Source organism: Athene noctua, chromosome 20 (assembly GCF_965140245.1).
Source record: "Athene noctua chromosome 20, bAthNoc1.hap1.1, whole genome shotgun sequence".
NCBI classification, from domain to species: Eukaryota; Metazoa; Chordata; class Aves; order Strigiformes; family Strigidae; genus Athene; species Athene noctua.
Window position 1 is genome coordinate 1,216,229 of NC_134056.1, and position 27,339 is coordinate 1,243,567.

The 27,339-nt window shown below is 45.7% G+C and overlaps 1 protein-coding gene and 1 long non-coding RNA gene across 5 annotated transcripts in view; one reads left to right on the plus strand and one right to left on the minus strand.

The window, feature by feature from the left end:
• NR6A1 (nuclear receptor subfamily 6 group A member 1) overlaps positions 1-27,339 on the plus strand; it is a 95,981-nt gene that overhangs the window by 16,163 nt on the left and 52,479 nt on the right. For both annotated transcript variants that reach the window (XM_074923905.1, XM_074923907.1), the window contains exon 2: positions 3,087-3,146. In XM_074923905.1, the coding sequence (XP_074780006.1) occupies positions 3,087-3,146 (60 nt within the window). The remainder of the gene's footprint in view (positions 1-3,086; positions 3,147-27,339) is intronic.
• Positions 497-25,897, minus strand: LOC141968789 (uncharacterized). Of its 3 annotated transcripts, none has more exons than XR_012634928.1 (4): positions 25,830-25,897; positions 13,202-13,261; positions 11,782-11,811; positions 497-9,619 (listed from the first exon to the last, which is right to left on the minus strand). It is a non-coding gene; the product is annotated as an uncharacterized LOC141968789 (long non-coding RNA). The 3 variants fall into 3 exon arrangements; XR_012634930.1 differs by having other exon boundaries at positions 497-9,622; XR_012634929.1 differs by having other exon boundaries at positions 497-9,736.

A 27,339-nucleotide genomic window follows, 5' to 3' on the forward strand; every position in this document is an offset into this window, starting at 1 on the left:
AGAAATAATTGATTTATGTTATGGTGGCCAATTAGGCTGTAAAGTGAAAAACTCCTAAAGAAACCCTGTGGCTTCAAGGGAGCTTTTCTGCTCTGATTTCTGCTCAGCAAATAGGGGTACCCCAATAAAGGTCATCAGCTCCATGAGCTAAATTATTAATTCCTTTCATGCCACTCAGGGCTTGTAAACAGTATATAATACAAGAAAACAATTGGCACTGTTCACTTGCTGGGCAGAGGAGAGGTCAGAGGGTAAATAGTTGTATTGGCAGCAGCTGTTCTTCATAGCTGAGCAGACTTTTGTCCTTTTCATCTTTTAGAGCAAACCAGTTTCCAAAATCTTGGTTGTTAATCCATATCTCCTCTCTATGAGCTGACTTGGTTTTTTGTAGTTTAATGTGTTGCATATAATTATGAAGATAAAGGCTGGAGGGAAGGGTGAGGGGTTATGGATAAGAGAACAAAACCAGCATTACCATGTTTCATAAAGAGCTGTTTGAAATTTTTTTAATATTAATTTACATGAGTGGGAGAAACTTTAAAACTCACCTATTCAAGGCAAGTTGTAGGACGAGCACTTGGTGCTTTTATATAAAGAAAATTTTGAAGTATGATTTTTTGACATTAACAGGCTATAAATACCCAACTGCCAGCAGCACAGGGACGGGAATGTCGGGGTGTTACTACTGGTCTGGTACTGCGGAGCTGCGTGTCCCACGTTCCCAGCTCCTGGCCAGCTGCTGGGTGCGGCACCGCTTGGTTTCCAGCAGCACTTGGCAGGACATTGAGGCAATTCTAGTAACTTCAGACTTGAGCAGCTGGACAGCTGTGACCACAATGTTAGCCTTGGTGAATGTACTAGAAATAGTAATTAAAATACATCATTTCAAGCCTGAAGTTATCCTTTCCAAGTATAGCTAGGAAATGCTGTTACACTTCTGTCTACAGCCTTTAATTGGCATTGCAGTGAACTCTCTAAAACTACAGGACTTAAAAAAAATTAACACACTCTCTCTAAATGCTTACTGCTCAGAAATTTCTCATCAGAAGGCACATGTGTTGTTTGGTTGCTTTTTGAATGATACTTGATAAACTATTCCAGATGTTTGCAGGTGTAGCTTACTACCCTAAGTGACTGTTACTCACACAATGGCTTCTCAAGTGGTAGAGGCTGCTGCTGGCCGCTCGGAGCCTGCTCCTTGCCATCTGGCTGGCTTGTCGAGCAGCTGACCTCTTTTTGCCAGAGAGCAGCAGGTAACCTTTAAATGACCATCTGCTAATCTGTTACTTCAACCTTTCTGAAAGCTGAGTTGTGCTCAATACTGGTATTTACACAGGCTGAATCTTACCACTTACCAGAAGAATAAAAGTGGCTTTAGTGCTGCACTTTTTGGGTTACTCTGGCTGTATGTGAAAGCACATGTAGCTTTAACTGGAGCAAATACAGAACCTTTGCAGGTATCAGAAACGGCTATACTGCACATGAAGAAATCTTTTTTACTTATAAAAATGCATATAGTGTCTGACCTGCTAGCTCTTTCAGAGGGTTAGCAGTTCCCAAATCAGGGAAACTGTAGTATTAAGGTGGAAAATGGGAAGATGCACAATCCATTTTTTCTCAAAGCACCGCAGACCTGTGACGTGCCCTCCAGAATTTAGCTGTGGCAAAAGCTGCAGTCTAGCAGGTCGCATGCAGCTTTCTGAGCACTGGTGCAAGATCTGCAAGGAAAAGCCAAGTGAGATTATAAATGAATGTTTACATGTTCTAGGCAGTAAATGTCTTGATAATTCAATGGAGAATAGGACAGAAATAACCCAGGGCATTTCTGAATAAACCCACCATTGTGTGTGCTGCTCTTGGTGACTGTGGCTGGTATTTGGCGTGTTAAGCTAAAGCTGCGGGCTCTGTGCAGCAACACTGAGTGGGCTTCTAAGCAAAACTCTTGCTAGGTGTGGCAGGAAAGCTTGGCAAAGCTTGGTGCTGTGTCTGCTCTTCACATTCTGTAAAAATGGTCTGCTGAAGTGTTTACATTTGTTTGTGGTTTGCCTAATTAGAGCAGAACTTTGCACTTTTCATTGTAAACAGTGGTCTTCAGGGAACTGCTGGCTGCCGAATCAATGGGAATTGTAAGAATGTGAAACGCAGGATTTGGACTGAGGGCAAACCCTGGCTGTGGGCTGAAGCTACGCTTCTGGGACTGGTTCTTTGGTTAGGAGTGTCAACATGTAGTATGCCTTTATTGGGTCTTAAAGCTAAACGAGAATTATAGACTATATAATTATGTGGTATATACTAGCATCAAAATGTGGCGATGGAGACAGATTTGTTTGACTTGGGTGTTTGTGGTGATGTGCTAAGAGTGAATGTGGGTTTTTGAGAAAGATCAAGCCCCAAAGAATGTATCTGTTTCACCTAATCTTTGGTTAGAACTGACCCTGTTACAGGAAAATGGTTTGTTCCTGGTTTGGGTCCCAGCGAGGTGGCCCCCTCTCAAAATGCAGAGGGTTCAGATCATGTTCTGGCTTCGGGGCTTTTCACTGGTGAAACACGGGAAGGTAGTTCTGTTTCTTCTTTCAGCTGTTAGAAGATAAAGCTTTCAGTGTTTTGTATTTAAAGACAACTTGTTCCTGGTACTGCTCCAGAACAACTGCTAGCATTCTGCATGCCTTTGGAAGAGATTGCTGCCCAGTCAGGAATGTTTTGGAGGTGCACTGACACAGATGGGAGATCATCATGTCCCTTCATTCCACAGTAATGCTCCGCTCACAAGCTGATACTGCGTAGAGTTTAAAGCTGACATAATTCAGAAGTGCTGGAGATTGTTCTGCACTGATATTCTCAAACCACTGCAAGTTACAGATTACCAATATGATTGCTTAGATAAGTAGATCTGCAGATAATGTGTATGAGAAATACCTTAAAAGAGGGAAGGATGACACTGTTGAAAGTTAACTGCTTCTCAAAGCAGCTTCCTCAGGTGGTCAAAGATATGAATATTCAATTTAAATGTAAATTAAAGTTTTCAAAATTAAGGACTTCTTGGTAACATGCACATCACAACTTTCTCATTTTCACTTTCCCATTAGCTACAGATGTGGAGCAGATGAGTTCCTCCTCTCCTGTCCTTCCTATGAACTCCATGGGCAGTAAGTACCCCTTTTCTTGCCACACGATGAGGTGGAATTTCTCGTTCTGAGATAACCCAAAGATATGAATTCATGCTTCGTGGTAGAGACTTCTCAGAGTTTTAGAGCTAACACTTACTCATGGAGGTGGGATTCCCGTATCTGATAGCTGATCAGCTCTTTCTCACAAAGGGAGCACAGACCAGGTCTGTACCTTTTGACACCAGGAGAATGTAGGCTGCATTAAGATCTTTTGCTGCCAGAGATGTATCAGTGAAAGCTCTAAAGTAGATGCCTGTATGTTAGTGGTAGAAACGCCTGAGGTGCTGGTTAATTATGTTGACATATATCTTAAGTGTTTCAGTATTATACTTGGGAAATTTATAGCCTGGAATTGCTGATGGAGGTGAAAGCAGTTGGTGAAATCCTCCTCAATTTCACTGTAATTCTGGGCCTGTAACTTTTTGAGACTCTGAAAATCTGAGTTGCTGGACACCTGAAATATGAATTCAGAATTCTTCCTTAATACTCCATCTAGTGGTATTTGCTATGTCCAAGGACCACATGCATTTTGTCGATTATATTCCACTAGATGGCAACAACCCCTTGTCAGACTTAGGGAAGTTACAGGCATAAATTCAAAACAACTGTGCTCCTAAGAGGGATGAGCTCTGTTCAAATTTCTCATTTAAAGCAACGTTTCATGTCATTTTTTGGGAAAGTCTCCAGATTTTTCAAATGCAACAGACTGCTGACAGCTCATTTTAAAAATAATGCTCAGATGTTCAGAACTGCGAAAAGGTTGCCAGAGTCGGACACTGTCCTTTGCACGTATGTCATTGTGCTGATGGACTTGCACTTACTTTTACTGGAGAACTTTGGAGAACTGTGGTTCCTCTACAGTGGGAATATATGGTTCCTTCCTTTATAATGAGAACAGTCATGTGGAGTGAATGTATAGTAGGCTCTGAGTTGTAAACACGTGTGCAGTAGCTATTTGCCTGTTGATTAATAAAGCACACTTGTAGGCATCTAGCTAGGTTTTCATGTAGTTGATCACTTTTACACGGAAACAAATAATTTCACACGTATATGTAGAATAATCGAAGCTGCTGCTTAGACACATGTATAACTTAAGAAGATATATTGTCTAATACTGTGTTGACCCTTTGTAGCCTGACATAGCTCAGATTTGCTGCATTCAGGCCTCTTATACATTAAAAAGTACTAAAACAAAACTAAATTTTCCATAGTATTCTCATATCACAATGTATCTGGCAAATACTAAAAGCCAGGCTGTCTAACATGAACTGAATGACCCTCTCTTCCCCTTAAACAATTGTATATTATTGCTAGTCTGAATTTGTCTAGCTACAGCTTTCATGTCTGTAATCTTTTGCTACGCTGAAAAATGCTTGTCAAACTTCTGTTCCCTATGAAGATATTTATATAAACTTTTGATAAACTAAATAAACTGAGCTCCTGGAGTTCTTTTGATGTCTTCCTGTCTTTTGATCGACCCGTCAGTGCTGGTGGGCAGGCCGAGCTGCAGCAGCTGGGGTGAGGGCACGCTGGCGGGCTGCCGGGGTCCCCCCGGGCGGATGGATGGGCGACGTCCCGAAGGGGCCTCGGCTGTGGATGGACGAGCCCTGGCAACTCCTGCCCCAACTGTCTGGCTTCTGTGGTGGCAGCACTGACCGTGCCGGTGCTCAGCGTCATCCCGATGTGTTCGGCTTGGCCGAGGTCCGGGGCAGGCGGTTCTGTGGGGTGGTGATCTCTGGTAGGGAGCGAACAGCTGGTGCCAGAAACATCTAAAACTTTCTAAGCGTGGATTTTGAAAAATTCTGAACATGTCTGCTGACCTGTCCTTCTTCCAGTAACATTTTTCCCTTGCTGTCTCATTACCAAACAGGCTTAAAGCAAAAAAACATAAGGATTTTTCACAACAGAGTAGAAAACTGAATTCTTAAGACTTATTGTGCATCTGGAGCATTTTGATCTGTGGAGTGTCTGCTTAATTAAGCCTTTTGCTTGTTGTGTGCTAGTAAATAGGGGGATGGCTCCTCTACTGTAGTTTTTCCTGTCTGAAATGTCTTCAGAGTAATGGCAGTGAATTAATTTCACATTTCCTTGTAGTAAAGATGAACATCTCTGTCAGGACTTTAGTATTTTGTATTTTCTTTTGTACTTTCATACAGCTGTATAAGGGGAAAACCAGTAAGCTGAAATGTCTCTTTAAAATAATACACAAGTGCCTTCTAGTACATCATGTAAGATGCTACTGGAAAAAATCCAAATTGCGCAGTCTCACTTTTGAGTGAGTCTTCCAATGCTGAAAAATTTGAAATTTCAAAGGCAAAATGTCAAACTGCATCAGAAATGAGTCATTTGTCTAGTTTTGATAATGCTTCAATTTGGCAGGTGTGCTTTCAGGCTGTTTGCTTTTATTCTCTGTATCAGACGACCATGCTTACCCAGGGTCTCGGTGGAAATGCTTGTTGTGGGGGTGACTGAAGGGACTGAACAGAGCCCCCCCTCTGACTGGGGGAGAGGGGAGGTTTTCTCCAAAGCCCCAGTTTTACAGAGTTCAGTCTGTTTAGCTTGTAACTGTTGAACTCAGTGAAGCTGTTCCTGTATGAAATCAAACAAATTTAGCAGAACAAACAAACAGGGATTTATTCTGAATATTCACTCAAGTTTAGAAGTCATTAGTGAGTTGTTCTGACTGGAACTGTACAGCAAGCTTAGAGAGGCAGTTATTGTGGGCTATCAGCATAAAAATATAAGGTGTAAGAAAAGCACTTGGACCCTTTGCTGCCCAGTGCATGACTGTGATACCTCTGCTGAGGGAAACAGCCTCTGCTTTCCCTGCTCAGCCACGGCCTGGCAGGGGCCTGGTGCGTTACTGTGCCGTGGTCTGACTGCTGTATCACAGAGCACAGGTATGTCATGGAAACCATTAAATATATGCAGGACAGCTCAAGAGGTGGTTCTTCTGTCTCAAGGCAGGAAGGGTTATGTCTGTCCTACAGACAGATGTGCCTGATCCTCCCTGGACACCCACAGGGCAGGAGGGTCCCTCCCTGCCTGCCCATGGCAGTCAGCTCCAGCCCTGTCACTGCACTTCTGCACAAAGCTCCTCTCACCTCAACCTTTCCCCCTGTAATTGAAGGCTGTCCTGCCCACCACAGCAATGAAGAGTGTACTCTGCAGCATCTTAAAATCACTTTTTTCTGCTTTGCCCCCTCCCACTCTTATCCCTGGCAATCCAAAGCCCCACAAGTAATTCTTCTGTCATCTCTCACTGATCACCTGATAGGACCCAGTGTTGGTCCACAGCTTGTCTCACTTGGGAGGAGGCTTCATTTCCTATCACCAGGTAAAGCTGTAGGTTTACACTTTACTGATAGTCCTTTGGTAAATCTCTTCTTTCACTATCTAGTTAGGGGTCACCTCTATCAAAATGTAGTTGGTCAGCTGCTCTGCCCCCTTCTATCCCTTTAAAAATCCCCGTGCAGTAAGAGTTACATCATGCTTCTAGTGCTTGTATTCAACCTGGGCTAAATAAGATGACTGTAAGTTATCCAAATAACTTCTAAGGTGTCTAGGAAAAATAACTCTGCTTCAGGATTTAAAATAAAGTGGTAGGGCTCAATGCCCTCCAGTGTGCATAGCTGGCTGGAACTAACTTGGGCTTCCCCGAGCTTGCCTCCACTGTGAAGCGCTCTCCTTCTTTTGATAACTCCCTGGGTCTGCTCTGCCCTGCAATTCCCTTCGCTGCGGCAGCAGCTCTGACAGCCGCCCCGTGCCCAGAGCACTGGCAGATCCCAGGGCCTGAAGGAGGGAAGCGGAGTTGGGCAGGGAGGGATTTCTAGGGAGAAGGACCACGCCGCAGAGTCCAGTGTGGTGTGAAGTCCTTCAGGAGCGTGTGTCATCAGCACAGGGTGGCTTGGGAACAGAGATGCCGGGAGTCTGGGAGGAGAGGGTCAGAAAGAGGCCATTGATTTCTCCCACTGTCCTCGGAAACACGGCCCCTTCCCATGCCAGGAGGGTTCTTGTTCAGCAGTGGTGGGCTGGCTTTGCTGTTCTGGGGGTGCTGTGAAGGGCTGTAACGGACTGTCCACGGAGGTGGCTCCATCACTGTCGCTTACACACCGTAAAACGAGGAATGAATTTGGTGGGCGGCTGAAACGTGGTGAAGTGTGGCTAGGGCTAGCGACCAGGTGAACAGCTGTCAGTACAGAAGTGCAGCCTCTCGTTGCATTTCTTCTGGTGCAGATGGGCCTGTCTTGGCTTTAATTTCAGGAACAAGAGCTGCCACAGTAGCAACTCACAGTAATCCTTCAGCTCAAAAGGTGAAGGTTGAAAATACTGGGATGGAGATCACCTGGCTGGAGGTGCTTGTGGAGTACAACCTCTGACAGGAGTGTGGTTTGTAGGCATGGAGAAACTGTTCCGGTGCACTACCTTTGCAGATCCCTTTTGCTGTGGGCTAGAGGCTGGTTTTCAGGGCTAGGAAGAGGAGAGGTGTCAAAAAAGCATATCGGTGCTCCGAGTACAGAATCCAAGTTAAACTTTCCTTTGTGCTGTAAAGCTGTGGTGGAAGTCATGCACATGTTCAAATTCGTAGTGTAAATGAGAAAAATTGCAAGTTACAGAGTTAGCACATGCAAAATCTTCTTTTAAAAAAGCCCCACTTCACAGCAAACATACACCTAGTGCAAGATACTGTTTTTAATGTGCTTCAGTAAGCAGTACAGACCTGTACAGAAATGTGTTGTTGATCAGGCTTTATGCAACGTGGGAACACCTTTTTCTTGAAGCTGATAAATGACCAGGAGGACTCATTCGGGCTACACTGAGGATGGATTGTGATTTTTCTTGTATTTAGACCACCATCCCCTGCCTGGCAGACAGACAGGCTTCATGGATTTGTGGGGGCCCAACGCACTGCACTGTCTGGGGGGCAGGATCGTTCTTGCACTGCTGCAGAAGCTCTCAATCTGAGTATCAAATTGAAGAGGAGCTTGTTCTCACAAAAGAAGGTGCCTGCAATGCTTCAAGCTGTGTTTGTGCCCCGTTATAACGTCTGCTTTTCTACAAGGATTACTTATTCTATCTCAAATGTACTGCTCTGTAGGCTGTTAATCTTCAGGGTGGCTGTCAGATGGCAAAGAGCACCCATGCTTGTGAAGGAGCTGGGTGACGTGTCCTGAACTTCTTTGGTGAGATAACGGCAGAGCCATGGACCTGCTTTACAGGGGTACTGGCAGGCAGAACTTGAATACGGCACTGCTTCAGCAAAAACCTCTGTGACTGCACAGTCTCTTAGCTAGCTGGTCCGCAGTTTGCATTCATTGATCAGTGAGTTGATAGAAATGAAAACCCACCGACAGCAATGAATGTTGATTGCAGCCATTAGACACTAAAGGTGGGCAGTGCTGGCCCTCCAGACCACGCCGCCGTTACCGTGTTCTCACCTGGGATAGTCAGTACTGCAGTCGTCTTGACCTCAGGACAGAGAATTACTGCAGGGCTTCTTGAAATCTTGGTGACTTCTGGAAAGTACACTTTCACAGGGAGAGTAGTAGAAAAACATTCTTCAATTTAGAAATTACATTAAAAATACGATATAAGCTGCTTTTTTTTGGTAAAGGTGATTTTGTTTTGCTTGATTATTCCACTTACTCCTGACCACAAGAATCTGCTGTATCTGTTTTGTAGTTTATAGGGTTCTTGACTCTGTGTACCCCAAGGACTTGAAAACGACGCGTTCACTGAACCTTCCCTATTCTTGCATTTAAATTATTTTCCAAAAATTCTCAAGCAGCACATCATCCTCTAACTCAGGGCTGGGCCTCATCCCAGAAGTATTCACATTACACCAGTATGAAAGACATCCTGCTCAAAAGCATTTATGTCCTCACTGAGTCTGCTTCTTGGCTGCGGTCAGACCTCCGTTACGGTGGGAAGGCTCTGATCGGGAGGTAACGACCAGCTGAACCACCTTCTACTGACATGGTTTGGTATTTTAATACCATGAGGTCATATGCTTGAAGGAACAGCATTAACTTTTAAGAGCCTGTGCTTTCTCTTGCTCCTGAGACAGGTATCTATTAAGTGCTGCCCATCTGTGACTGTCTACAGAAGTAAAATTGTACAAGATCTCTTCTTCTAGAGCAGCTCGAGACAGCCTTCCCTGGCACGTGCTTTGAGTCTTCTCTTATTGTATGGGTTCTGCAGTCCCTGTGGGGGCAAAACCACTGCCTGCAGCCTTGTCAAGGCATGTGCTGTTAGAGCATCTCATCGCCCGGGTGGGATAGGAAGGGGGCCGTGTAGATATTGCTGAGGTGCCTGGGCGTTTGGCTTCCCGTTCCTTTGAAAGGAAGGACGTTTTCTTGCTTGCCTAGTTGTGAAGCGACAGCGTGAGTTGCGGGAGCAGCTGGACCTCGCTGGGAGGGATCCGGTCCTCGGCCAGCGTTCCCGGTGAGCAGCTGCTGAAATCGAGCGCAGGTTCCTGTGAGCAAATGAACTGACATTCCAAAGCTTTTTCCAGCGAAGCTCAAGTTGCCAGCCCAAATGGAAATGAGGTTTCCCTCCTGATCTGTATTCTGCTATTTTGAACATACACCATGCTCAGATTTGTTTCCAAGTAGACCATATGGTGTGGATACGTTACTGCTTTTGTGCTGCCCATACGAAAACCTTCCATTACTCTCAGATGCTTTGTTCTGCAGAAATTCTACTCGAGTATAAAGTTTTAAATTTTTTTGTTTTTTAAAGAGAAAACAAACATTTCTTATACACCAATTCATTTTTGGAGAAAGTAGAACTGGAAAAACTCAACCTCTGTAGCTCTTAATATAATCTGTAAATCATGACCTGTTAATGGCAACCATATGTGAAAAACTATGAAGGTTCAAGCTTTCCATTTAACAGAGGGTTTGTGATAAACCTCAAGGTACAGTCAACGGTCGATGGTTTTTCTAGTTCTCAAACTCACCGACAGCGTTGAATGTTCACTGAAGCTATCCAAAGATGGCTGTATACATGCACTGTACATATTTTCCATGCATATGTTTTCCATAGACTAGCAGTGGAAACACTGCTGAGGACTGCACATTCTTTATTGTAAAGTCTTAAACTGCAAGTATTTTAATTACGGAATGGAACCATGAGGACTAATGAATTGCAGAAGTGTAACACTACAGTTATGGATGTGAAGTTGACTTCGTGTTTCTTACAACAGCTTTGAGTATGAATTGCAGTTGAAAAAGCCTTTCCTCCTGCAGACATGCACATTCAGAATAGCTACGCTAGGGGTGTTCAGAATGTTTCAGATTTCTTGATAAAGTTCACTTTAGAAGACAAAAAAATAGTGTGGGGGGCACCCATAACTGCAAACGAATGAAAGCGAGAGCAGGAGAGATCTGCGTCTTACCGGAGTACATAAAGTCTGTGTTTCTGCAGGTCCTCTCCCCTCTCTTCCTGACCGTGGGTGTTCAGAGGCTTTCTCTGTGCTGCTGCTTTAAGGCACACAGATCCTCAGCGGGACTCGGGTGACCCTTCAGTGCCAGGAACATCTCACAGGGCAGAGCTGCTGGAGAGCAGGATGGGGGCTGGCCATGATGCTGCTTCAGTTGCCCGACTCCAACTGCATTAACTCGGCCCTGGAACCTTTCTTGTATGGGCTGCAGCCGGCGGGATGCTCCCAGCCTCTCTGCTGGGTGGGCAGGCAGCAGAATAAACGCCTTACCCGATGGTTTCTTCCCTCTCCTTGCTTACTTGTCTGATACTCAGCGCTGCTGAGATGTCACGGCCCTACGTGCTGCAAGAAACTCGCAGGAAAATCTTCCAGAGTTGTCTGTGGCAGCTGAAAGCCGGAAGGGGCATCGCTGAACCCCCAGTGAGTTTGTACCCCCGGGGCAGGTGACAGAGACATTTAGTGTGGGACTTCTGCTCAGAGTCCTCCACTGCCGTAGTGACGGAGCCGCCTGGAGTTCAGGGTGTGGGAAACCCTGCTCCCATGAACCGCTGCACGAGGAGTCCTGATCCTCGGGTCATTTTTAGTGTGATCTAGGACGTTACTGGAACAGCTTAATTGCGAGTTTCAAACTGAATACGTAAATGTCTGCTGAAGAACGTACTGGTTAGAATAAATGAATTGCATTGTCTTTACCCTGAAAAGTGGAAAAAGGGATCTGTACTTTTTAAATCTCTCTATTGCATCTGTCTAATTATCTCCACTTTTTCCACCTGGCTTACATGGTTTGAGAGAGAGGAATTATTTGCAGCTAGCTTGTTAAAAATGAAATCAGCTGCTGTATCTGAAATAACTTTGAGTGAAGCCTAGAGTTAGTGGCGATAATTTATCACTTAAATTCTAGAGACTTGCTTTTAATTCAGAGTATTTTTTTCTTGTCACAGGGACTGTTAAGTGTCTCTGAATATTCCAAGCTGATACACGTAACTTAACAGTAAGTGTATTGTCTAATGAAGTCCTTGAAACAATCTACTGTAGTGAGTAAGCTGTTTGAGAGATGAGCTTGCTCCCAGAATACGGTTTGTAGTCTGTGCTGATGGACTGATAGTAATGGTATCATTAAACACCGACTGATACAGAAAATCAAAAGAATTCTCTGAAAATTAGTCTCACCTTTTCCTTGCCATCTTTTTCAAGTAGGAGCTGGTGAAAAGAACAAAGAAAATTTGAATTAATGACAAGCAATGCCCAACCTTGGGTGTTAAGTCTCGTGAGTGTCCCAGTGTGAGGGGTAACTACATGTCGTAGGTATAACATAAATCAAGGAAACCAAGTTCAAGTCAAGCATGGAATTTTGGTTTTAACAACCAAACTAGTGTGTTTATATTTAAACTACACTGTGAGAAAGGCTTTTTCCCCTCAGGTCACTACTACTTCCTCCTTTTGTACCCCCACTGACCTTCAACTTGGTAACTTTCATCTTCTCACTTCATCATTTGAGAGCTTGAATTTTTAGAATGTTAAAAACAAACTGTACATGTTATTTTTATATCCTGTCTGCACGTTCCTTCCCTCTTGCAAAATTCAAAGCTCTCCACCAGCTAGATTTTTGGACAGATTCTGAAATGATAAAATAATTCTCTGGAACGGTGTAACTGGCCAGTATGTACAAGGCTCGGAACAGACTAAGGTGAAATCTTTACAACCGTTCTGTTGTTGGAAGCTTTACCCCTAGAACTGCATACAGCATCCACGTTCTCTTTTCTCTCTCCAAGTCCCTTCTCTCTCTGAGGGGGTGTGTTGTATGCACCTCCATGTGCAGCGTAAGGAGACTTGGAGAGGACTGACTGCCCCGTTAGAGCAGGAGCCGCCTGAAAGCTGTGAGTGCACCGAGACAGGATTTCTCTTCCACATACTCCTAGCACTTTCTCTTATTGTTGCCTGTGTCTTATCACAAAACAGGTCACGTATTTTTTCATCTGTTTTCTTCCCTTTTGGCTCGCTACTGAAGTGTCTTGATGCTTAATGGAAGCCTTGACAGTGGGGAGCAAAGCACCCGCGACAGCTTTGAGCTGGGTGAGCAGAGGGCAGTTAGAAAAGCCTGGACTGTATGACTGTTGCCCGAGCCAACAGTACAAGAACTTTAATTCTTTTTTTTTTGTGTTAGTATGGTGGAACTGGTTGAGGTTGTTATTCTGTGGCTTGCTTAGCTTGGTCTGACACCCCAGAAGTTACTGTCTGCACTGACTCTTCAACATACCTTCCTCTTGGACTTTTTTTGCCTAGGAAGCACTGTAACCAGCCTGTAGTTGATAGATGCCACTTCTATTATAATTGCCTAATTATTATTTTTCTGTCATGGAAAAAGCATTAAGAGGACCTGACACCTTCCCTAGATGCTCAAGGCAGACAACCATGGGACACGGGAAAGCCCAACTCTGTTCGCACTGCACATGGAACACCTCATACACTGGAATCCCCGTGAGGTCATCAGTGGAATGACAGGAATTGGGGAGGCAGTGGATTGCTGAAGCAGAACTTTACAATGAAAATACTGTAGATTCAGAGCACATGAGGTTTTCTTTCAACTTACAGTGGAGAGGACTGGTTTCTATCTGAAGAAAATGGTTTCCTCAAAATATGCATACAAACCCTGGAAGAGAAAGGTTAACCTGTTAATTGAGGTATGGGCACAGGATTTAGTTAATTTTGTGGATGTTTCTGGTGCTTTATGTATTTATGGTGCCTGAACAATTCCTAGACCCTAATTCAATCATTCTGTTAGTTCCTCACAATAAGGCTTTTATTTACAGCAGGGCAGGAATCCTAACGGCACTGCCCTGAAGTGTCACTAAATGAATTTAATACATGCATCTGGTAGTAAAAGAGCCACACTTTCCCTTCCACCCCCTGAGCTATAGCTGTGACTCTTACAAGGGAGGCGTGCAGCCCCGGCGTATGGAAATCGGGGCTAAGGTTGTGCTCAGCACACGACACGCTGTCCGAGCACCAGCCTCGAAGCATCCATGGAAATGCCATGTGTAAGCATGTTTACTTTGTCCTGTAACAAGCTTCAAGTGTACTATGAAAATGTGTTTTCTTTTTAGACGTAAATGACTTCAGCAGTGTAACCATGCAAATGCATCTTGATGAGGCAAGAGGGAGACAAGAGGATGTATTTTTAGTTATTGTTGTTTCACTGAAATTTGGGTGAGCGTTTAAGTAGCAATGCCATGGCTAAACAGATTCAGCAGTCTTCTACAGTTAGCACTGCAGATTATTTTTTTTAACTGTCCAAAAGCTCCTTGGACTACTACTAGACGAGTCTTGGGAATACATGAAATCAGGGAACAAAGGTACCGGTCTCTTCCATATAGTGCTGTGATGGTGATCCTAGAGAAAATAAATGCAGAGCTCTCCTGGGACCTGAGAGAAATGCTGTTAATACCAGTTTCCAGTGATTTATGGAGGACTTATCAAGTTATTTTGATCTCTTTTTGAGTCGACAAGCTTGCTTGTGGATGCAACATACCCTAGACTTTTCTAAGGCGTTTGACTTAATACCATATGACAACTTAAACTGGTATGATACAAATTTGCTGTGGCAAATGTTAAAAGGATTAAAAAATGACAAACGGGTAGGTCTCAATGTAATTCTGAGTGGGAACTTGATCAAGTTGGCACAGTCTTAGAGTGACTGTTTGCCATGTCCTGAAACATTGCTGTTACTGGCCTGGGAGAAACACAGTATCAGATGTTAGCACCTTTTGGGGTTTAGATGGAAAAGTGACATAAATTTGGAGCTCTAGATAAATCAAGCATAAATGAATGCTTTGGTATAGTCAAAGTTACATGTTTGGGAACAAGGAATATAGACCATGTGTGAACATAAAGGGCTCCACTGTGTGAAGCAGTGCTTGCCATAGTAGATAATTAACTGCATGTGTGTGCACAATCTGACTTTTACTACTGTGCAAACAATGAAATAGCGCATAGGAATCGAGGCTGCTACATCTGCATTTAGTTCTCCTGAAACTGCTGAGATGATACTTTGTCCAGTTCTGGTACAGGCTGCCCTAAGGACATCACTGAGCCGGAGGCTTCTGAAAAGATGAGCGGAGAGCAATTACATCATCGGAAAGACTGTCACCAGGAGAATCAAGTTCTCAGAAGCAAACCAGCGAAGGTTGGGGAGTTTTTGTCCTGTCGGTTACAATCTTTACACGCACAAAGGAGCCAGTTAGAGCACAGCGACACTGCCGTGGGCTTGGGAAGGGGCCTGGCTTTGTAGGGGGGAAACAGGACCTTGAAGATGGGTGGTAGCGGGGAGAAATGGTTTAGCTCGCTCTTCAGAAACTGGATGTGTCAACTTTTGTTTCAAGAGCATATGGAAGAGTGGAAAGCTTTTTTTGAACTACAGGAAAGTGATTTTGCAACAAAACAAATCATGTTAGACCCTCCTTGGAAAATACTGGACTAAGTCTTAGCAAGTGACTTTAGCAGAAAAGGGAAATTATTTTGGTTTTTATTCTTTTTGCCAAACATGGTAGTATTTTAAAATAAGGCATTTATGAATAAGCTAGTCTGGATGTTCTTGCAATCTGACATCCCAGGCTGAGTAATCAGATGCCCTCTATTTTTTAAGCACTTTACTGAACTCTCTCCAAGCCACTGAAATAGTGAAATAGTTGTATTTTTTAAACAAAATGTGCTTTACCTTTTTAGAACAAACACACAAGCTCTCGGAATCGAACCCTCCATCTCCCCGTAGTTGCTAAAGGAAGTAGCTGTCAAATCTGCTTGTGGTGAGAAGGGCGGCTGGGGCTGGAAGACATTACCATGGTCAGGAGCTTCCTCGCTGACCTACTTACACAGGACTGATCATACTGGATTAGACTCCAGCTCGCTATCCTGTCTCCAAAGTTGTTTTTGTGTAAGGTGAAGGGATCAGACGCACAGTGTCGCAAGACCCGCCTGTCTCTTCACCAGATTTTCCAAAGGACTAAGTACAATTTCACCCAGGCACACTGGGGAGGAGATAAGGAGCTTCTTCAGGACAGTGACAGCTTTCCAGCACCCCGAGGGTGCTGTGCAGGATATTTTTCTGCACAGACCCAGTAGGGGTGTTTTTGGAGCAAGCTGCATTTATGAGCTATTTGTACCTGCAGCGTACATGGAACAAAAATGACTTCAGCCCAGGATGTCTTAATAATAGTGTATCTTCATCTCACATAACTTCAGAAATTGTCTTTGTTGGGAAAAAGCTGCCTTGATGTTTGGGACCACGATTGAATTGTAGCTGTTGGCTGCAATCAATAAAGCACTTCTGTCTCTAAGATAAAATCAAAACAGTGGCTAATGGATGTTTAGAAAAGGATACAAGGAGGAGAAACTTGCATATTTCCTACTAATCGTCTCCTGTCTTCCAGACATTTTTCAACACACACAGAGACTTCTGGAGACAGGCTTCTGTGCATTCAGTAACCATGAGTGCATTTTTCTTTTCATGAATCTGCACAGCTTCCCTGTGAACTCTTATCCCCCATCTTTTAAGATAACATTTGTTGCCAAGAAGATTATTGTCTATATTAGATCCATCATTTTTAATAGAGAGGAATCTCAGGTGTCCTCCTGATGAATTCCTGCCGTTGTACTATGCCCTGACATATCTAATGCTGGGTAAGCAGCTTCTGGAGATATAAATAACGTTGTCTCCTTTGGTATATTAAACATGCTAACAATTCTTCATCACTGAAGCACCGCACTGCTCTAGACCTAGGACGCGTTATATTAATTATGGTGGTGAATTTAGGGTAAGTGCTGCTTCAGAAGATACTCCTGTGCCGACTGCTCTACTTGGCTGGCAACCCTGTCTCTGTGAAGATCAAAACCATTTCCCATTAGCTGTGAATTTAGGCATAGTTCCTGTGCCTCAGTTTCGGGAAGGAGGGAAATGATCCTAACTGCAGATGATTCTGTTACTGAGATTATTTTCTGCCTTTTAGCATTTTAGAAATTGCTGGCAGTCATCAGTACGACAGTCTTTGCAAAAATTAGTTCTTCTGTTGCAAAGAATTGCCTTTTTGCTCTGAGCTTGGAACTAGTTGGACTTGGCCAGTCTCTTTCAGGGTAGGGAGGGCAGAAAATGCCTTCTGTTCTCATATTAGTCTCAACAGTCGAGCTGAGATTCCCTTGTTACTGTTTCTGAAATGTATAATGAGGCTGGAGACGATAACGTTAAAGAGAATCCTGGGGTTTGGGATTAAGGTCTCCTTTGTTTTTGATGAGCCCGTGCACGCTGCAGAGCCTGTGTTGTGTGGGCTCATCCCTAATGTCTGCCCCGGTCCGTGTGTTCTACAGGGCATCACTTTAATTTTTCAATGTGAGATACTGCAGAAATGCCCAGAACCCACGTGTGCAACTGACAAACGGGGGAAAAATATCTTGCAAAATAATCGGGAGAGAAAGGTCAGGAATTGTTTCTTTTCTATGGCTTGATCTTTACAGACCCTACTAAACCCCGAGCCCTGCGACAGAAGGGAAGGTCCCTGTTCCCCAGCAGGACCTTTCACAGGTGCTTCCCGCGGCCCCAGACCAGTGACACGACCCCCATTTCAGCTGCCACAGCGTGCCCCTGTTCACACCCTGACCACACGCAACAATATAAAAATACTGTTGGGTTGTTTTTTTTTTTTTTCATATACTAATGGGGACTTTTCTTATTTGACTCACTGTTTGGAATGCTAGCAATTCTAGCTGGATAAAGCTTAGGTTCTCTGCTTGGGAAGCAGTAAGGATGGAGAGGGATCAAATGAAGGATTTGCTTTTCATAATCATAATGTCTCCTCCCGATTCATTGATAACTTTCCCTTTGAAGATAATTAGTTTCTGTTTCTTAGCTTTATAGCCCAGCAATTCTCATCTGACAGGCTTCAAGATTTGGAGTTCTCTAAAAAAACCACCTCTCAAATCTCACTATTTTTCAGTTTTGCAGCACGGCACCTCCGGGTCAGTTTTATGCTGCCATCTTGTAAGACTCCATTTCACGACACAGTCAGTACAGTAAAGATTTTTACTTCCAATAACTGTAAATAACTGAAGCAGAGAAAATGACATTACAATGTCATTGTAATGAGCAGGAAAAAGACAGGTGAAGATCCGTCCTGTCATCTTCCCCATTCTCCTGCTCCCAGCCGTTGGGGAGATTTATCATCACTGCCAACGTCTGGCTCAGCTGGAAGCGCATTATTCTCTCAGTGAGAAGTACGGCTGAGCTGAACGGTGCTACGCACGGAACAAGTGCCCTGATCTCACTGAACTTTTGCAAGGTCTTGGCTTCCCACTTTCTGGGTTTGGTCTCTGCTGTTTAGTCACAGCAGGTACCGTGAGGCCTTAACGCACAGCGCTCCTTGCCGTCGGGGAAAAAACGGTATTACATCCTGCACGTGGTCTAATCCAGGCAAATGATGAATTTCTGCTACGTTTCACTGCTGTTTGTTCACGTTTTCACACTGAATTCATTTAGCCTTGTTTACAAATGATCTAAGCTACAGCGTGCACACACACAGCTTTGACTTTAGAGAACTTCAGTCACGCCTGTGGTGCTTTTCTTTTGACTGCTGGTGTATGCTGCTCGGCCAGAGAACAGCAGCATCTTTGTAACTGTTCTTCAGGTGTTCAAATATAAGATAGAAGTATCTTCAAAGACCCTTGTAGAATAACCAAGTATGATTTTTGGGGGGGAAAAAGGATCATGCTCAGATCACAGAATCGTCTGGGTTGGAAAAGCCCCTGAAGCTCCTCCAGTCCAACCATTTACCCAACACTGACCGTTCCCAACTCCCCCAGATCCCTCAGCACTGGCTCAGCCCGACTCTTCAACCCCTCCAGGGATCCCGGGGACTCCCCCCTGCCCTGGGCAGCCCATTCCAACACCCAACAGCCCCTTCTGCACAGAAATCCTTCCCAATATCTAATCTAGTCTCATATCTGGTTAGCAGGCAAATATTCTGTTGGAAGAAAGACTTCCCTCCTCTTATATATTTAATTTCTTTGCTTTTGTGTGCTTTTAAATATTGGATGGATGTGGATATGACCCCCAGGTGAGCAAGACTCAGCCATTCTTTTCTGAATTATACATTTAGCCTATTTAAATGAAGCCATCATGTGAAACAAAAAGGAGAAAATGTACTTATGTTCATTTAGAAGAATGATCTTTGGATAACGTCACCCAAATATTGCTGGGTTTTATCTTGCCTACAAAATAAATTGGTCCCAGTGTGCTGTGAGATGCACATAAAAGTTTTGAATATGAAAGTAGTAAAAAAATCAGATGGCTTGGTGGAACTGGCTTTAGAATTTTTTGAAAAAACTGGAACCGATTCACGAAGTACAATTTATGAGGTAGTAACGTACTGGAGATTTTAATCTGCAAATCTCAATCTAGTGGCACATTTTCCTTTTTCTGTGCCCTTTCTATTGCTGTTGGATCGTATTACCTATCTTTTCTAGTGGGGTGTGATGAGAGCACAACTGTTCTAGATGTGTTTTGTACCTCAGCTCTCACAGCTTGGTAAGCCACAGAGACTGATGATGATGATGATAATTCTAAAATTTGGTTGGCATGCTGATCTTTGGGTTGCAGATCCCGCAACGGCTTCATTATTTTTTTTAGTTTTCCTTTTCCACTGAACTCATTGGTGTTTAGAAAATATTTTCTAATATTTGAAGACACACCTCCCCTTCCCTCTCCCAAATACGTACACCAACAAACTGGTGTGTTTGCATGATCTATGTTTCAGTAATTGCTTTCTAACCGGAACAATTAAGAGCTGCGAGAGGAGAGGAAATTTGCCATAAAATGTTGCAAATGGATTATCTGCTTTTATGTGGTTTCAGAATGACAACCCAGAAAGCATAGGTGGATATACTCCAATAGCGTCAAAATTCAGAGAGCAGAATCTTTATACTCGGTGAGTGAACACCGGGGGTTTGGGAGGGGAGTCTGGTTCTGCTCTCAGGCTGAGCAGTCCAAACCACCCATCCTTCGAGGGCACCACGAAGCTCGCCCGGATGATACAAACAAAATAGCCTCACTTTGCCCAAGTATTTCAGTATGTTCTTCATTTCCAAAGCAGACTGCAGAAATACTGCATCTATCCACTGGCTACTGAAGGAAAAAAATGAATTAAATAGGGCAAACAAAGCTGAAGCTAAGCTATTATGTATTTCAGATTGCTTAGTATTTGGCATGTGGACCAAATGCTTTAGATTATAAGGCATAAGCCTTTCAGAACCTTAAGTTATTTTAAAATTAAATGGATGACAGGCACAGGTCTGCTGCATGGATTTGATTTTCTTTGTGTCTTAGCAGAAGTAGTAAGCAATGTCTGTAAGTATCTAATAAAGCTATTTTCTGCTATTATAGAGAGGTTTGCTATGAGAAACAGAATTGAGAGAGCACCACACTTTCAATAAAACAAATTGAACAGATTCTCAGAAATCTAGGTCACAGTAACAGATGACCTATACATGGTCCTAGTTTTTGATGCAACTGTCTAATCTGCTCTGAGAGTACTAGCCAGACATCATTCCTAATTGACCTTGATATTCAGTGAACAGAAAGAAAGCTAAAGCCACATGATATTTAAATCTTTAGCAGAGAAAAATACACGGCAAACTTGAACGCATTCTGTTTTATAACCAGAATCTGTATTCGTCATGTGCACCTTGTCTGCAAACATGTTGATCATCTTAAAAATCTGAATTTGAGGCTCCACCTAAAGAAATAAATCTGAATATGAATAGCCATTCATAACATCCAGTTCCAGAGGAGAGCTTTCATGCCCCTTGTATAACCGTATTTTGTAACGCCGCTGCCCTGACAGGCTCTCAGGAAGGTATAATGTCATCTGGCTAGGCGAGAGCTCTCCCCTTCCCTTGGACTGGCCAGGTCGGCTCGAAGCACAGGACTTAGCAGGGCCCAGATTTAAGGCACCGTGATTATGTAAATGGAAACTGCTGACACCCCCGGGCACTGGCACGTGTGCAGCTGTAACTGTAAGGGAATATGGGAGACCGGAGATTACAGTGTATCTGGTTAAACCCTGACCACCTCTGCGTATAGACCAGACCCATCCTTTCTGTTCGTGACATCAGCCTCGGGCTGCGGCGTTATTTACAGAAGGCACTATGGGCACGTGAGGGGAGACGGGTGTGCGCGGTTGTGCTCAAGTAAATGGATGGTTTGCCAGTTAGCCCCAAAGAAACCGAGCAGTAAAGCCCCAAATGCTCACGTGACAAGATACTTTTCAAGACAACTATAAAGTAATTTAGGTTACCAAATTAAGAATCAGTAAACGTACCACAGGAATGTTTCAGAGTGACAACCTACGGTTTGCTGGACCTCCCCAACTCTGTTTCAATGTCCCTGCATTTGACAAGACATGACCACGACACTCCCGAGGCTCCCTGTGCCGCCCTCGGAACACGCAGGTGATGGGGTGTGAGCTGTGCTGCGGAGGAGCCCCGTGGGGACACGCCGGTGCCCCGCGCGCTGCTCCCCGCCCCTCCGCTTCAGCGCTCTCCTGCCCTTAAATCACATCTTGGCATCTCACCTCAGACAGTCCGGCCTTCGTGTCAGACACGGGTTAACCGCAGCTCGGAGTAACCTGGCGTGGCAAAACCAAACTGCGTCCAAGTAGGAGGCAGGTGAGACTGAAAGGGAGCTGGTGCCCGGCGGCAGAACGCCTCTGCTCCAGCCCGCTGTAGTGGGCGTTCGCACACGCGTGTGTTAGGTGGCACAACTAGTGTTAACGCAGCAGGGGTTGGTATTGAGATGCAGCACTCCAGTGCACTCAGAACGTGCGGTTCTGCGCAATGCTCGTTCATGGCGGTTGCGTTCGTTCTTTGTGTTCTGGTTCAGGACAGCTGCGGACGGTCCGAACTATTTTCAGGCCGTACAGGGAAAGTAAAAACGACTGAAATGCATTTAAAAAGGTGATGTCATCAGTCTGTCTGTCTGTGTTGCTTGTTATGAAAACCCCCGTGCTTTCATGTTGTCCTTAACACAGAAATACCCAATTGTTGTCTTCTGGGTTTTTGATGTTTGAAACTTTTGAGTGATATTAATCAATACTGTGGTTTTGAAATGATTACAGCATCTGCTTGCTATTATTAAGATAAAATGAAATTCTTAGGATTCCACTTTTTTTTTTTGTTAAATTGCCAAGTGCGCTGCTAGATTTCAGCATACCTGATGCGTTTTTATTGGCAACTAACCCTGTAATGCAATACTATATATTAACGAATAGTCAGATTATATACATGCTGGTCTTCTGCATCAGCTGCAACTTCCAAGTCTGTTTGTTAGTGGTTAACAGGTTTCTTCTTTTTTGTGAGTCTTTATAGACTTTCTATTGGAATAGCCGTAACCGGAGTTGGGAAAACTGACTTTTGAATTATCCGTTATTTCTATGTGCAGTTTAAAAAGACTGACCACCCGAGAACAGCCACCAGCATCCTTTTCTCATGTGCGTGATGGGATTACTCCCAGGTCCAAGCTGAGTCTGCAGATGTTTACGGGGGCGGGTTATGCCCAGGCATTCCTTTTATGGCTGTTTTGATTAGGCAGAAGATCTTTTTGCCAACCTCTAATGGTCTGTTTTCCATTCAAAGTGATATGCTTAACAGATATTCAAACTCTAAGACCCAGTTGCAAGGGCAGAATTTAATTTACCAGCATATTTTTTTTTTTTAGGCAGCACTTTCAAGGGGTAGGTCTTAAAGTCAGCCTACAGATGAATACCAAGTATGAGCAGTCTTACAGGTAACAGAAGAGGTTGCTGTGTTTTAAGGATAACACGGTATTTAATCTAAAAGTTCTTTGTAGGCAAAGCCATCAATATCCTTAACCTTTATTAAAAATATCTTTAATTTTGCTGTTTAAATGCTTAATTTAGGTAGGTCCTTCTGGGTTTGTAAGTACCAGCACGAAGAAAAAAAAAAAATTAAATCAAAGTAGCTTGATTGTAATCTAGCCTGATTCTTATCACCTAGGTTTTACTGAGAAGTCATACACCCAAGCCATTGTACTACATCAGGAATAGAATTCAAGGAAATTATATAATTTTTCAGACAAAACTGACTCCTATGAAAAGTATTTACATTCACATTTGTACTTCTCATGTTCTGAAACAGCAACTGTAAATCACAAGCTGGTCCCTCACGTGCAGGGATATTTTCTTAATCTTACGAGTAGTACCTTAGAGAGGATTTAACTTCTTTCAACAACTCCGTTGTTTCAGTCATCCAGTTGTTTTTTTGCCCTATGTTGCTCAAAGGAGCAATGGAAGCAAGTCCACTGCCTGCCTAACAGGCCAGGGCAGAGCATCAGCACGAGTCTGCCCGGGTGTCTCCCAGGTGCCTTCTGGACCCCTTTTCCTCACTCTAAAATTCTTGCCCTTTCTCTGAGGTCACAAGGATAGCATTGATAAAAACCGCTTAAAAGCCACAAACAGCCCTGCCTTTGTTTTCTGTATTTTATCATACTTTGTATCTCTGCAGTTGGTAACAAAAACACACATTTCACTCAATTTCATGGTTTTTCCTGGGTGAAGAAGAGGGCTAAGTCATTCCTGCTGTGCCTGTGGCCGACTCACATGTAGAGACACTCCTGGCTGCTCTCCTAGCGCTGTATCCCTGGGCAAATTTTGGGAGTCTAACTATCCAGTTGGGCTGGGTATTTCATCTGGGGCTAAGTTGGTAGGGGAGGTAAGATCTATGGAAAGTGAGGAGGAACAGGCCAAACCTTCCTGCTCTTCGGGTGAAGCTTGAACCGACTTCCGCCCCTCAGCCGAGGGGCCGTGCACAGTGAGGGGCAGGCTTTTCATCTAATAAAACCCGCTGGTTGGTTTTCTGATCTTGATAATTTCTGCTCATTGGCTCCAATCAGCGGATTAAAGCCCAGTCTCTGAGGAGTTCTCATTTTAACTCTAGACTGGGGGGAAAGTAGGGGAAATGGGAGGTACCAGACACCGAACATTTTGGGTTTGTTTTTCTGATTTATTTTTGGTATTTGCCAAGTTGACACAACTGAATAATGTCCTCCTAGACAACTGATACAGGAGACGCACGGCGTTAATTTACTTGAACCTTTTATGACGAAATCAGCTGCCCAGCCTCAGCCCCTTACAGCCACCATTAAAATGAAGTCCATTATACCACCACGACATCTCAGGCTAGACATCAGCTGCCTCAGAGACAAATCGCTGCTTTCCATAAACACTTTGAGGTTTTCTGTCCTCAAAATTCTTTTAATTCCCCCCACCCCACGTGAATTAAAATCTCCAGCCAGATCACGCCTTCTGCCTTCCAGACACGGGGCAGCGACCGCAGCTGAAAAGTAACCATATGGACTTCATGATTTTATGTACTGCGACCATAAAGCTTTTATGACATTCTAGGTGGTTAAAAATGGCAGTAAGGAGCTCTTAAAACATGGCACAGTCATGTTGCTTTTCTGAACCGGCAGACCTGCCAACAGTGCATCAAAAGCTGTAATTTCCTGTGCACTGAAGCCCCCCTATCTCTGCTGCCTCCAGCTTTGTGTCCCAGGGCTTGTGCCTGTGTGCTAACAAATCTCTATTGTCCAGCGGGGCGAATAGTGGCTGGGACGAAAGAATTGCTGTCTGGTTTCTATTCAAATCCAGGTAGTCAGATATATGAATGGAGTTTCTCGAACAGCCATGTGAATAACCTCTGCTCTGCGTGGAGGCTGCAAATGCTTAACCGGCTGGCGGGTCTGTACCCCCGGTGCCTCGGCTGCGGAAAGCACAAGAGTTTGAAATAACACTTTTAATGCTCCTCGTGGCTTTTAATACTTATTAACTTTAAAAATAACGCTCTCTCGCATTCCTGGATCAAACAAGGGGAGGGTACATGATCTCCTCCTCAACTTTCTAAACTTGTTGAGGAATTCTGCTCGTAGCTCGCTTTAAAAACGAGTTGGTTTGGCGAAGGAAGCGCTAGGGAGAAGTTTATGAAAAATTATTTTCTCAGAGCACAACCGAGTGTGTGTTGACCGAGTCTTTTCATTGTACGCAGAGCCCAGTGCCAGCGTCACAGTTAGTAACTGCGGATGGTTTGGGGAGCAAACACACTAAATTTCTTTTAGACGAAGTTACGCTAAGAATCATTCCTGGTGCGATGGTTTGAGCAGGAGCAAATCAGGGTTCATTTTTTCTGGCAGGGTTTGGTTGTTTTGTTGTTGTTGTTTTGTTTTTTTTTTATTTAATATTTTTTTTTTTTTTTTTTTTTTGGCTAATGGTTTCGGTAATTAACGTCTTCGTGGAAGCGAGCCCTCTTTTGCAAAGCTCAGCCTGGCACGGCCACAGACCCAAAACCCCGCAACACCCCCCCCCCCCCCACAAACACACACACACACACACCCCCCCCCCAGTCGCTAAGCAAGTCGCCGGTCGCGATATCTCCCGCGGGCAGGCGATCCCACCGCTCATCCCCGCAGGTGCCACCGGGGCGGCGGAGCCAGACAAAAGCGGGGTACCGGAGGAAAGGGGGGGGCAAAGCATCTCCCTCCTTCACGTCCCCGCCTCCGCGGCAGCAGCGCCCGGCACCGCCGAGCCCCGCGTCCCGCGGGGCTCGGCGGTGCCGGGCGCTGCTGCCGCGGAGGCGGGGACGGCTTGTCTGGGGGCTGCCCCCCTCCTTTGTGTCCCCGTCTGGCTCAGTTCCTCCCCGCCAGCCCTCGGGCGACACGCGTGTCTGGTTACCGACCCAGACCCGGGAGCAACTTCCAGCGGTGGAGAATCGCTCGAGTTTCTCCTTCTTCGGGGGGGGGGGGGATGTGTGTAAAGACCGGGGGAAGGGGAGAAATATCGCCTGTTTTTCCCCCCCCCAATCCCTCTCCGCTTTTCTCCCCGGGCAGCCGTAGGGAGCGGCTCCCTCCAGCTGTGTTACATTAGCAGATGTGTGTATATATATATATATTTAAAATAGAAAAAAAAAAAAACCCACACACACAACACGCTTCTGGTCGGAGAACAAAGGAACACGTGCAGAAATGAGACTTGGGGGGGGGAAAAAAAAAAATTAAAACACCCCCCTCCCTAACAGCACGTCGGGACACAGCGCGGCCCCCGCCTCCCCTCCCTCTACCCCACCCCACCCCCGGCGGCGTTAGCAATTAATTGCAATTAAAGCCTTACCTGGCGGGGCGCTCCGGGGGGAAAAAAAAGGCTCCGCCGCTTGGTTCGTTCTCCCACACACACCCCCCACACACACCCCCCCCTCCAAAAAAAAAAAAAAAAAAAAAGAAAAAAAAAAAAAAAAGTTGCTACCGGCACAGGGCAGGACAGCAGCTTTCCCCGCTGAACCTGAGGCGCGGCCCCGGCCCCGGGAAAGGCGGCGGAGTTCCCCCGCCGGGCCCCGCCGGTGCCCCCGCCGGCCGCGCAGCCCCGTCCGCCGCCCCCCGCCCCGCTATATAGGGCCCAGATGACGGGCAGGGGCGCAGCCGGTCATGTGAGCGTTCCGGCGACGCTGATTCGCTGTCCCGGCGCGGGCTCGCCGTCTGATTGGTGCGCGCCCGCGCACCGGAGGGTTCTCCCACCCCCCGCCCGCCGGCGGGCCGCAGGCCGGGGCGCGGGGCCGCTTGTTTGGGTGCCGGGAGGCGGCGGGGTTGTCTGAGGGGCCCGGCGCCGCCTCCGCGCCCCCCCACACCCGCCTCCTCCCGCCGGGCGGCCCCGGGAGCGCCGCCGCGTCCCCTCCCCACCCGGCGAGGGATTTATATTCTCCCTCCGCCGCACAATGCGATCGAAACCCCCCAAAATGACACTCTGCCCCCCCTTCCCCCCCCGCTCCACTCCAGCCCCGGTTCGCCGCGCCGCGCCTCCCGCGACGCCACCGCAACACTTTGGTTCCCCCCCCCCCCCCCCTCGCCCTCGCCCTCTGTGGGGTTGTCACCCCGATGCTGGCATCCGGCCACGCAGGGGCCCGCGGGCCGTGACACGGGCCCCAGTCCCGGCAGACGGTCGGGGGGCTGCTCTCATCATCCCCCCCCCCGCCCCGAGCCTCCCGTCGGCCTGGGGAGTGATTTGGGGGGCTACAAGGAAAGTGGGTCACCGTGCAGCGCGGCCCGGTGCAGCCCCTCCGCAGGTTTCCGTTATTTCACGTGAGTCAACTTCGTATTTACGCTTAACGGCAACGACGTCTCCGAGCGAGGTCCCAGCGCTTCTCGAGCACGCTGCGGGCTCTGGGAAGCGTCGCGGGGATGGTCCCCACCGACATCTCCTGCCCCATCCCGTCGGGGAAGCGGCCTCTGAACGATCCGCGCCATGGAGGCGCCTTCCCGTCTGGTTTGCAAGTGTCCAGTTAGGAAGGACGCTGCCACGGAGCGTGGCAAGAACAACGGCTGCCGGTTTTATTGCAGGGCAGAAATAAAATGCCTTTAGGCATGTTCTCTGGTGAGACCACCTGACGATGAATTGATTCCACCAAGTTGCTAGTTGCGGTGGTTTTAGACTAACAGACCTCAAAGCAGTTCCCTCGGACTTGTCTGTGACCTCTCCCTGCGCTGGAACGGTAAAGTGAGACGCTCAGATGTCTCGGGAACACGGAACTGCGTAGCGCGGATGCACTAACTGGGTTTTTGTGTCGTGTTTTCAGTGAGAATGCAAGACCGGAGATAAATGGGGAGAAGTTAATGTTTTGTTCCATTCT